Source organism: Ictidomys tridecemlineatus, chromosome 2 (assembly GCF_052094955.1).
Source record: "Ictidomys tridecemlineatus isolate mIctTri1 chromosome 2, mIctTri1.hap1, whole genome shotgun sequence".
NCBI classification, from domain to species: Eukaryota; Metazoa; Chordata; class Mammalia; order Rodentia; family Sciuridae; genus Ictidomys; species Ictidomys tridecemlineatus.
This window is the reverse complement of record NC_135478.1, coordinates 10,778,901-10,791,707: the sequence shown is the minus strand read 5'-3', so window position 1 is coordinate 10,791,707 and position 12,807 is coordinate 10,778,901. Positions and strand designations below refer to the sequence as shown.

At 46.3% G+C, this 12,807-nt stretch overlaps 1 protein-coding gene across 1 annotated transcript in view; it reads left to right on the top strand.

The window, feature by feature from the left end:
• The first annotated feature begins 8,952 nt into the window (after positions 1–8,952).
• The window catches only part of Adgre3 (adhesion G protein-coupled receptor E3), a 30,735-nt gene continuing 26,880 nt past the window's right edge, over positions 8,953–12,807 (top strand). Inside the window, exons 1-2 of the mRNA XM_021733821.3 lie at positions 8,953–9,098; positions 11,121–11,243. Of these exons, the coding sequence (XP_021589496.2) occupies positions 8,960–9,098; positions 11,121–11,243 (262 nt within the window). The 5' untranslated portion in view covers positions 8,953–8,959. The remainder of the gene's footprint in view (positions 9,099–11,120; positions 11,244–12,807) is intronic.

Below are 12,807 nucleotides of genomic sequence, written 5' to 3'. Positions count from 1 at the left end.
GCTTAGGGAGACCCTGTCTCAAATTTTTAAAAAGATAAAAAATGTAAAAATTTAAAAATCATGCAGAAACTGCTCACCACGCCCTCCACCCCGTCTTTATCATTACATGGTGTGGCTCATAGGAAATGATTGTTATTTTGAACACTCTAAAATGAAGAGGAAGTGACCTTCACACAACCCATGTGGCAATGCCTGAGACGATAGGAAATCCTGATAGAGAGAGGTTTGAGCAAACAGTGCCTGCTCCTGGGGCTCTGCCCCGCATGTCTCAGGTTGTGTCTGAACCTCATCCCATGGCAGCTCACAGCCGAGGACTGATGCAGACCTGTATAAACCCAAGCCTCAGGATGGATCCACATGTGGGTGCATGGTCCAGCACTCCCATGGGATTAGGCTGAGGCTGACCTCTGCTGGGAAGACATCCTTGCTTAGCTCCTCTTCCTGCCCTATCCTGCTTCCTCAGTACCCCTCTTCTGAGACTACCCCGACAAACCATGTATCCAACCCGCAATGACCTGCCAAAATCATGGGCATCCCAAACTCTATCCCCCAAACATCCTGTGTGTCCAAAATCTCACCCCCAGCAAGTTAGGTGCCCCTCTTATGGGCCAGGCTATATGGGCAATGGCCGAACATTTTGCCCCGAGACTCCATATGTAAGAAATGCTTTTTTTCCAATGGGAAAGCTCTGTCTCCGTACCCATCAGTAGTTGCTTGGCAGAGCATGTTTGGCAATTCAAAATGGCAACTTTATACAATGTAAAATTGTTCTCTCTTTGGTGCCTAATTTTCTTGGACAATATACCCTATCAGAGATTGATTGTCTAGATATTGGTAACCATTCTTGAACTTGTACTCCACTAGGGTCATTTTGGCCCACTCCCTTTTCCGCTTATGATTTTAGATCTCATGACGTTTGTTTATGGTGTTGAATCATAGCAACAGCCACTTATGATTAATATGGTTTTGGACTATAATAGGGGTACTCACCTATGAGGTGAAGCCTACCCCTTGGCCCGCCAGCTGGTGGATCCGGACCATTGGCTGGTGAAGAAAGTTTCCATCTCCTGCTTTAAGAGCAACTCAGTGATTTATTGTAATCTCACCTTAACACCCCATCACCCCCCAAAAAATTATGTACATCCAACTTCCATTCCCTCAACAAATCATGTGCTTTCCAACCCTCACCCTGCAAAAGGGTGTGACTACCTGCGTCCTCATCCCTATTCCTCCAAAACTCTTGGGCGTCTCAGCTTCTGTCCCTCCCCTAACAGATCAAATGCATCTCAACTCCTGCCTATCCCCAGAAAATCACGGACATCCCAACACCTACCTCAGGACCTGCTTACTGGCAGCGTGAGCTAACCATGACGATTTCCTATCAGTTCGTATGGGCTACACTTGGAGCTGTAATGAAGGCAGCCCTGCGGAAATGCCTCTTCTGGGTTTTGAGAATTAGGTGGCCAAGAGTTAGGTGTGGGTGTAGATTCCAGATAGAATAGTATGTGCCACATACAAATAGTATGTGCCACAAGAACAGGAATTTTTGTCTGTTCTGTTCCTGATTTCATCTCTTATACCTAAAACAGAACAGCACTTCCTGGGGTGAGGCTTGAATCTGGGCTCTGAGGTGTGTAAATGCCTGGAGATTCCCATTGTTGGAAACAGTGCTGGGGATGCAAAGCAGGGCCTTGCATATGATAGGCAGGTGCTCTACCACTGAGCTTCGCCTCCATCCCCGAGAGTTTCAAGCAGGGGAGTGACAAAGCTTGGTGTCTTTTGATAGGTAACGGGCTGCAAGATGGAGATGCCATGGAAGATGACCAGAGGCCATTGCACTGGTGATGAGCTTAGCCCGGATCAGACTCGATCCTCATATCCTCTCCTGCCACCTCCCATCCATAAAATTCCTAAAAACTCCCCAAAATGCAAGCCAATCCACCACCACGTGCTATGGCTTGAACATCATCACCCTGAAATGCAGACCCCACTGTGAGACCTTGAGAGGTGGGATCCAGGGGGGGACCTTTAAGGGGTGAGTAGGTCATGAGGGTGTGGTCCTTATGAATGGATTAATCCATTTATGGACTGATGGGTTAAGGGGTTATCTCAAGACTGGGTCTATTATAAAAGCCAGCGTGGTTAAGAATTGTAATGCAAAATAAATAAATTTTAAAATCATTAAAAAATAAGAATAAAAGCCAGCATGGCCCTGACTCTATATGTGCCCCTCTTGCTGTACACCACCTTGGGATTCTGTAGAGTCCCCAACAAGAAGGCCTTTGCCACTCAACCCCCATGGACCTCCCAGCCTCCAGAACCACACGCTGAATAAATCTTGATTTTTTTTTTTTGTACCAGGGATTGAACTCAGAGACACTCAACCACTGAGCCACCTCCCCAACCCTTTCGTATTTTATTTAGAGACAGAGTGTCGCAGAGTTGCTTAGTGCCTCACCATTGCTGAGGCTGGCTTTGAACTCACGATCCTTCTGCCTCAGCCTCCAGAGCCTTTGGGATTTCAGGTGTGTGCCACTGCACCCGGCTTTCATTCTTTATAAACCACCCAGTCTCGAGGACTCTGTTATAGCAGCAGAAAATATATGAAGATACCACCCCTGCTTTAAAATATCCAACAGCTCTGTGGGGGAACAGTTGTCTTGCATGCTCAAAGCTCTGAGTTTGATCTCCAGCACCCCCCCAAAAAAAATCCAGTGATTCAAATGTTCCCCAAACTCTTCTCCAACACAACTCAAAGAGAAAAAAAAATAAGACTTGGGCTGGGGCTGGGGCTCAGCAGTAGAGCACTTGCCTAGCACAGGTGAGGCCCTGGGTTTGATCCTCAGCACCACATAAAAATAAATAAGCAAAGGTCTTGGGTCCAACTACAACTAAAAAATAAATAAATATTTTTTAAAAAAGACTTTAGGAAGCAGCTTCATACTTGGGGAAAAAAAGAGAAAAAATGACGTTAAGCCTTTTTTCTGTACACATTATGAATAAAATTCTTTGTTTTGATACTTGAATAATGGTTTTTTGTGTATTTCTTGAGTGGTGGATTGTTTTGGCTTGTGGTGTGTTTCTTTCTTGGATCTTGGATGGTTGAATGTTCACAGAAACATCCCCTGGTGTACACTGGAGCGTGAAGGGGCCCCAGCCCTGTGTGGATTACGCCTCTTTGGGGGTCTGGCTTGCCCGCCAACTCTTGGCTGTACGTAGGAAAGCCTGTGTCTGCAGGAAGACAAGTACCACGTGTTCTCTCTCACAGGTGGAAACTAAATAAAAGCCACTCTGAAGGTAGAGTACTGAGTACTAGTCATTAGGAAGGGTGCAGAGGAGTGGATTTGATCAGAGCAGATACCATGCGTGTGTGGGAATCGATGTACAATTAATATATGTTAAATTTTTAAGTTTAAAAATAAGGTGTCTATTTTATTCTCTGCTCTACTCCTAGATGTACCACAGATCATTGAACAACATTGTCTTAGAAAATTTTCTCTTTGACTCCAGGTGTCACTACGGTCCCCAGCTGGCCTTGAACTCCGGGACTCAAGCAATCCCTCTGTCTCAGTCACTCAAGGAGCTGGGACTCCAGGCCATAACTGGCCACCACACCAGGCTGGTAGATATTGATTAAAGGTGGGAAAGGTTGAGAGACCTTTCCTCCAAAGCCTTTCATCATTTTGGACTGCCCCCAAATAACTACAAAAAAAAAATGTATTGCCCTATGCCATATTTTGAGACGCCGGTCAGAACTAGAAAGTGTCATTTGCTTAGGGGGGACACAGATTTCCAAGAATTGGGAAAATGACTCCTCTAGGAACTTTAATTGTCAACACAAACACCCTGAATTCTGGCTTATCCCTCTCAGAAACCACAGATCATTTAAAATCTGTTTTGAATCCAAAGGCACTTTCTGGTCTTGGGGCCACACAATGTAACCCGAGAGCCTTTCTGGACTGGAGGCAGCAGACCCTGTCATCCCAAAGGCAATCAACAAAACCAGGAAAACCCACCGCCAGGAACCCTAAGAAAACGAGCACACAAAAGGTGTCAGAAGTAAACACACACAAAAGAAAACCACAGAAACTTGGGTCTGATGATGAAAGAGGAAGAGAAGTCACTTTTAGACCAGCAATTGCCTCCGTCGACCTTGCGATCCCTGTGTCCAATCTCATGAGACTCCCTGAGACTGCAGAGGTGGCTGGCTGAGGGCACAGGAGGAGGCCTGCACCACAGAATGCAGGGGTCACTTCTGGCAGGTATGTGAGCGCGGCGGTTACTTGGTTCCATCATGATCTAGGTTTTCCTTCTGCTTTGAATATTCTCTCCGTCTCCCCCTCAAGGGGTTACTTGGTTCCATCATGATCTAGGTTTTCCTTCTGCTTTGAATATTCTCCCCATCAAGGGGTTACTTGGTTCCATCATGATCTAGGTTTTCCTTCTGCTTTGAATATTCTCTCCATCTCCCCCTTCATTTCTGGCTTCCACCCGAATCTCACGAGGCTGTTGACTCTCCCTGACATTGTCCACAAGGTCCAGTCCAGTGAGATTGTCATCTCCCTCTTCTCCTGTTTTTTTTTTCTCCTAATTGCCACCCTCCCTGCCTTGAATACCCTGTGCACCAGCGCCACCCCGATTCCTTTTCCTCCCCATCATGCTGTTCTTTTCTCCTCCTTTTTCTCTTTCCTGTGCCGAGAATATTAATTATAATGACCAACACTTTTGAGTGTTCACCGTGCATCCAACATGTACAGATAGTCCCCAAATTATGAGGGTTCAGCTTGCAATTTTCCAACCTGGCAATGAAGTGTACCTAGACAACAGTTCTGAGGGCAGTGCTGGAATATTGCATGAGATATCCAACCCTGGATTATAAATAGGTTTTCTGCGAGACGGTTTTGCCCAACTGAAGGCCGGGGTAAGTGTTCTGAGCTCGTTGAAGTTGGACTCTGCTAAGCTGTGCTGATCACTAAGTTATGTGTATCAACCTGTGATATTCAACTGTGCTGGGTTTATCAGAATGTAACCTTACGCTGAAGTGAAGGGCATCCATGCAATCCCATTTAATCCTCACAGTAGACGGGGGCAGGGGGGGGGCACTATTATCCCCATTTCACAGATGACAAGATGTGGACACAGAGAGGTTGTTTTTTTGTCTGAGGTCAAACAGCTGAGAACTATTCAAATGAGAGAGACAGGATTCATACCCAAGGCTTCTGGCCTGAGATCTGTACTATACTGCTCCTCCCACAGAATTCTGCCTGGAGACCTCAGTCTTTCCACTCCCTGTCTCTTGTGATTCTATGGCTTTAGTGACCACCTCTTTGAAACCCCATTTTTGAAACCCCCATCCATCCTTCCAGCTCTAGATCAAATGATATCAAAGCTTCATTTCATTAAGCACCTGTAGAGGGCTGGGGCAGTAGCTCAGGGGCAGAGCCCTTGCCTAGCATGAGTGAGGCACTGGGTTCGATCCTCAGCACCATGTAGAAATAAATGAATAAAATAAAGGCATTCTGTCCATCTACCAAAAAATTGGTTAAAAAATAATTTTTAAAAAGCACCTAAAGAAGCCTGACTTCGGGCTAAAATTGCTTTCCACTCATTATAACACACGTAGATGAGAAATGGCATCGTGGAGAAGTTATGTGGATTGCTAGAAGTGTCACTGCCTCTTAGATATTAAAGTCTATTGCCTGCTTCTGAAACTATCAAAATACATCACCTACTTGGAGGCAAATGTCCTCACCCTTGCAGCCTCCAGCAGAGACTCTCACATATAAAAGGTGTTCGGTATATATCTGTGGAATCCAAGGTGAGACAAGCTCCAAGCAAGGGTATATATCTGTGGAATCCAAGGTGAGACAAGCTCCAAGCAAGATTTTTCCTGGTTTTGTTTTTTGATTGGTTTGTTTTTGTTTTGATGTTGTTTGTGGTTGCTTTTTTTTTTCAACTGGAAGAAGAGTCCTGGATATTTCTAAGATGGATTGTTTGTGAATTTCAGTGATCCATGGACTCCCTGCCCACATCATTGGACAGAAGCAGCTTGTGTGGTGGAATGGGCATCAATTCAAGAATTAAAATAGATTCTAATCCAAATGATAATTGAAGTAGCAAAGATGAGGTGCATGTAACACCTTCCACATGTTCCCCAATTTAGCTCCTCACCACAATCTCATGAAGTAGGCTCTGCTGGACCATATAAGGAAACAGAGAAGTTAAACAGCCTCACCAACCTTGCACAACGAGAGTCCTAGCAACTTAACTCCTGAGGACCTCTTTCCTCATCCACAAAATGAGTCAAGGAGTGACTTCTAATTTCATAGAATTCTGGGCTTCCGCTCTGCTGAATGACCCTTTGGAAACTCTAATTTAAGACACATTCACCCATATTAGCAAGTTTGGGGTTAGTAGCTTGCAAAAAGACTCATCTTAAACATATCAGTGCCCAGACAAGGAGCTACTCTATTCAGACATATATTTTACCAACTGGCTCTGTGAACTAGTTATATTTGGGAAGGTGTGAAGCTTAAGTGTCTGCTGCAACATTAATTGTTGCTGGGCTGGGGATGTGGCTCAAGGGGTAGCGCGCTCGCCTGGCATGCGTGCGGCCTGGGTTCGATCCTCAGCACCACATACAAACAAAGATGTTGTGTCTGCCAAAAACTGAAAAATAAATATAAAAAATAAATAAATAAACATACTTGTACTCTTGAAAAAAAAACAATTAATTGTTGCACAAAAATAAAAGGAAGGGAGTTTTTAAGGAAACATGGAAGGGTCAGGCCATGAAGCAGTTCGTAGCTATCTTAGCCAGTTTTCCATGGCTATAACAAAATACCTGATATAAATAACTTAAAGGATGAAAGACTTATTTGGGCTCACAGAAAAATCAGAGATTTCAGGCCAGGCTTGCTGGGCCTCATTTCTTTGAATCTGTGATGAAATAGGACACCACTAAGGGAAAGCCTGTGGGGCAAAGTTGCTCACTTCATGGTGGCCAGGTGAAAAGGAAGAGAGAGGAAGGAGCTCGGGTCCCACAGTCCCCTTCAAAGGCATGCCCCCAATGACCTAACTTCCTCCCATTAGGCTCCACCTCTTAAAGGTTTCTCCACTTCCCAATTACACCATGGGCTGGCAACTCAGCTTTTACAGATGGTGGGCCGTGGGACACTCAAGATCCAAACTTCAGCAGGAAGAGCATCCTGAATTATCCACGTGGGCCTAATGTCATCACAAGGGGAAGGCAGGAACCAGAAAGAAGAGATCACAATGGCGAATCTAAAGGTGGAGTGAGTCAAGGAACGTGGGCCTCTTTTACAGGCTAGAAAAAGCAAAGCCAAAAGTTTAGCCTGGAGAGACTGATTCCAGACGTCCAACCTCCACAACCGTAAGAGGATATGTTTGAGCTGAGTTAAGCCACTAAGTTCACTGTCATTTGTCATAGCAGCCATCAGAATCGCTTGGAGGTCCCGACGGGTTTCATATCACTCTTTCTCCAATTCTTGAAGGATCACTGCCAGACTTTTCTCCCAAATCCTGCCGTTGGTCTGGATTGACCCAAAATGACCAAATAAATTTACTGGACTTTGAGACTCAGACCTGGATCTAGAGATGGGTAAAGAGGTCATGAGCCGAAGAAGGAAGGTAGCTTCTAGAAGCTGGAAGGACGTGGATTCTTCCCTAGAACTTTCAAAAGGAACCAGGGTGGGTGGATGGGTGGATGGAGGGATAGATTTGAGAAGGGATTTGTTGGGGAATTTTCTTACATGATTATGGAGACTGAGAAGTTCTACAGCTGGCCATCTGCAAGTGGAGACCCAGGGATGTCCGTGTGGCTCAGTCCAAGTCCAGAAGCCTCGGCACCAGGGAGGTTGATGGTGTAACTCTCAGTTCAAAGACAAAGACCCGAGAACCCGGGGGATGGGAAAGGGTACTGCTGGCAAAAGTCCCAGAATCCAAATGTCAGAGAACTTGGAGTCCTGTCTGGCATCCAAGGGCAGAGAAGACAGGTGCCCCAGCCCCAGGAGACAGAGGAAGGTCATCTTCCCTTTGCCCAGCCCTCAGCCTGTATGGTTCCTGCCCTCCATAAGGGAGCGGGGAGGTCCTCCGACTCAGTCCACCAACTCAGGCCAATCTCCAGAAGCACCTCACACACACCCAGGTATAAAGCCCGGCCAGTTCTCCAGGTATCTTTTTACCCAACCGAGACAACGTAACTGAAATTAACTGACCCAGGTATTATGGAGACAGGACTGGGCTTTGCCCAGCTCCACCCCAAGATATTAATGACTGATAGAGGGTGATTCCTAGTTGAGAGCTTCAGTTCTTCCAGGTGAAAAGAGTTATGGAGAAGGGTGGGGGTGGCTGCTGTACGGAACTCCACTTAGAAATGATGAGGGTAATTTTATGTCATGTGTAGGTTACCAGAATAAAATGATGGGGGGAGACATTAGTGAGTGCTGTGATTTGGATGTGTTCCCCCAAAGTTCGTGTGCTGGAAACTTAATCCCCAGGGCAACAGCTTTGAGAGGTGGGACCTTTAAGAATGGATTTCATGTCATGACCCGGGGAGTTGGTTCATGATCACAGGAGAAGCTTCCTATAAAGGATGACACCCCCCCTCCTCTCCCCACCCCCTCTCGCCCTCTCTTCCAGTTCTGCTTTCTGGCATGTTTTGATGCAGCAAGGCACCTCTAACCACAAAAATATAACGGGCACCTCACTTGGACTTCCTAACCTCTAGAAGCATGAGTCAAATTTCTGCTCATTATAAATACCCACTCTCTGGTTCTGTGTAATAGCAACATACAACAAACTGAAGCAGTGATCGAGATAGATTTTACTGGATCGTTCACAAGCCAGATGAAGGGGAGATTGCATCATGGGGCATGTTGCATTTTACTCAAAAGAATCATAATTCCCACCTCCTCACTTCACAGCCACCAGCTGCCACATGTCCTCTCTGTTAACTGATACACAGTCCTTGGAGGAGTTACTGGAATCTTTCCTCAATTTTCTCATGTCTCTCCCTTCTGTTCCAGGACTCTGCTTTCTGCTGAGCTTGTCTGGAGCTGAGGCTCGGGTTGCCAAAGGTGAGTGTCCGGAGCCTGACAGGTGGCTGTGAATCAGGGGTGGACCTGGGGCCACCCTTGTCTTCAAACACGGGAGGTCTTTCCATCTTACAAAGTCTTCTTCGATTTCTTCCTTCAGTGTGCTGTGGTTTCCATTGTAGAGGTCTTTCACCTCTTTGGTTAGACTGATTCCCAAGTATTTTATTTTTTCAAAGCTACTGTTTTCCTAATTTCTGTTTCAGCGGATTCATCATTAGTGTATAGGAATGCAACTGACTTGTGGGTGTTCATTTTATGTCCTGCTACTTTTCTGAATTTATTTATGAGTTCTAGAAGTTTTCTGGTGGAGTGTTTTGGGGTCTTCTAAATATAGAATCATGTTATTGGCAAATAGACTTTCATATCCCTTTAATTTCTTTCTTTTATTTAATTGCTCTGGCTAGAGCTTCAAGGATTATGTTGAATAGAAGCCGTGAAAGAGGCCACCCGTATCTTGTTCCAGGTTTTAGAGGGAATGCTTTCAGCTTTCCTTTATTCAGAATAGGGTTGGCCTTGGGTTTGACACATATAGTTTTTATAATGTTGAGGTATGTTCCTACTATCCCTAGTTTTTCTAGTGTTTTGTATGTGAAGTAGTCTGTATTTTGTCAAATGCTTTGTCTGCAGCTATTGAGATAATCGTGTGATTCTTGTCTTTAAATCTATTGATGTGATGAATTACATTTATTGATTTTGGTATGTTGAACCAACCTTGCATTCCTGGGATGAGCCCCACTTGATCATGGTGCACTATCTTTTTAATATGTTTTTTATGTGATTTCCCAGAATTTTATTAAGAATTTTTGCATCTAAGTTCATCAAGGAGATTGGTCTGAATTTCTTTCCTTGATGTGTCTTTGTCTGGTTTTGGTATCAGGGTGATGGCTTCATAGAACAAGTTTGGAAGGGCCCCCTCCCTTTCTATTTCATGGAATAATTTGAGGAGGATTGGTGTTCGTTCTTCTTTAAAGGTCTTGCAGAATTTGCCTGAGAATCCATCTGATCCTGGGCTTTTCTTTATCAGTAGGCTTTTGATGGTGTCTTCAGTTTCATTACCTGAAACTGAGGTTTAAATTGTCTCTGTTCTCCTGGTTTAGTTCCGTAGGTCGTACGTCTCAAGAAATTTGTCAATGACTTGAAGATTTTTCTAATATATTGGAGTATAAATTTTCAAAATCATTTCTGATGATCCTCTGCACTTCAGTAGCGCCTGTGGTGACGCTTCCTTTTTCATTCATGGGTTTTAATAACTTGAGTTTCTCCCTCTTTCTTCTGGTTAGAGATAATACCTTGCCTTCTAGCAGATAATAATGGAAAGAAATGAGAAATCAACAAGATACAAAATAGAAGCTTCTCTAACACCTGGATGTGGAATGCCTCCAGCATGGATTGCTCTTTTTGCTGAGGAATTGCTTTGGCTGTCCTGGGTCTTTGGCTTTTCCCTGAGTGTTCAACCCCAGGGCTGCAGATGCCCCAAGCATACTTTCTACCCACCCCAAAGAAATAACTTGGAAAGCTCAAGGGAGAGGTCTGGAACATTTGACCCCTTCCTCCCCAGCAGCAGGGGGTTGGAATACAGGGAGGACTTCCCGGTGCCTACAGAACGGGGACTACCTAGGGCAGGTTGCTGGCCACTGCCCAGGAGGGTCTCTTCAGATGTCTTGTGGGTACATTCCTCTACTTCCCAACCAGGGTCGATCCTCTCCTGAGGACTGGGGATGAGGGAGGTGGCCAGCTCCCCCTCCCCATTTCCTTTGTTACCCCCATCTTTAGAGACCTTCCCTCACCGCGAGCTTTCTTAGGCGCCGATTAGTGTTTGACCCGACACTGTGAATTTTAGGATTTTTTTCTTCTAGTTCCATGAACAATGTCTGCTCTCTTGACGGGGACTGCATGGAACCTGGGGATCACTCTGGCAAAATGGCCGTTGTATCAATATTCATTCTGCTGACGCGTGATGGGGAGGGCCACGTGAGGTTTGACCTGCCTCTCTTCTCCCGGCAGGCCCCTGCAATCGGTGCCCATTGCACGGTTCCTGTGTCAACAGCACTCACTGCACCTGCAACCCTGGATTTATTTCTGGATCTGGGAAGCAATTTTTCACATACCCCCTGGAGATATGTAAAGGTAACGGGCATTTTGCATGAGGGCCGTGGAGGCATCCTGAGGGATGCAGGCGAGAGAATTCTGGGGAATCGGCCCTGCTGAAAACTGCCACTCAGCCTGCACCGAGAAAGAGACACCTTGAAGAAGTCGGAAACAGCTGTGCTCTCAGCTGGGCGCAGTGGCACAGGCCTGTCATCCCAGCCCATGGGAGGCTGAGGCAGGAGGATCTTGAGTTCAAAGCCAGCCTCAGCAATTTAGTGAGGTGCTAAGCAACTCAGTGAGACCCTGTCTCTAAGTAAAATACTAATTAAGGCTGGGGAGGTGAAAGAACGAGCACGGCTTTCCCCCGACAGCTCCTTGTCGGGGAAAATTCCCTTTTATTGAGGAAGAGCTCTGCATATTTATAGAGCTGGGGGTGGTTTGACAGTTATGACAGTTTAATGGTTGAAGGGTTTGACAGTTGGCATGGGGTGCTTTCTGATTGGTGGGTAAGGATCATGTGAGCCAGCAGGGCTAGTCTGATTGGTGGGTAAGGATCATGTGAGCCAGCAGGGCTAGTCTGATTGGTGGGTAAGGATCATGTGAGCCAGCAGGGCTCACCATTGGACGGCTCTTCTCTGGGGATGGGGAAGTTAGTCTTTGGGGCCAGGGTGACTCCCAACAGGAGGTGGCTCAGGGGTCAAGGGCCCCTGAGTTCAATCCCCAGGTACCCAAAAAAGAAAGGCAGGTTCTTCCAGAATCTACCTGGGTCTCCATTTCCTCCCTTATCCCTCTGGGCTGACAGTGCTGACTTCACAAGTGGTGGGGGGACTGAAGAGGATGGTGAATGTGACAATGCTTCTGGAAAAGCATAGTGTCATTTAAAAAAAAATAAGGAGAGAGAATATGTACTGAAGCAGGAGGAAATAAAAGCTTTGGCTGAAAAACATTTCTCATATAAAGTTCTGTGGTCACCCAACATGCCAACTGCAGTCTCCATTCAATGATGGGAACGTACCGTCCCGTGGGATAAAAAGCGCTCCGGGTGGGAACTGGTAGGGGGCTGTTCCCCTTCCCTAGTGCAAGCTCCCTCGTGGGGGGAAGCCTGCAGCCAGGAACAGGCAGTGTCTCTGGCTTCCCTTCTCTTTCCCCCACTTGGCCCTTCCTCCCAGAATCTTGGTAGAGAAGAAACCCTGGAGGGAGAGGAAGAGCAAGGAGTCTTCACCCGGCTCAGGCTCGGGTCGTGGTTTAGCTTCCGTGTTCCTGAGACACAGCAGATACTTTGAGGGTAAACTTTGCCAGATCTTTGGGGAGCAGGCCCCCATCCCCCCACCACTCTCCTGCAATTCTCCTGATGACAGCAAGTTCCTCCCTGCACCTTCCTCACCTGCGAACCCTCCAGTCTCCCAGTACCCTCCACTCGCCGAGGGGCCACCCCGCTCCAGCAACCTCCACACTCTGCTCACCTCCAGTCCTGGGGAGACACTCACCTACCTTTAGCCCAAGGAATACGGAAAGGGCATGTGCACAGGTGCACCTCCCTGGCCCCGTCGCCAGCCCAGTGGCTCACTCTTTAGACTTTTCCAAAGGAAGCAGGCACCAATCA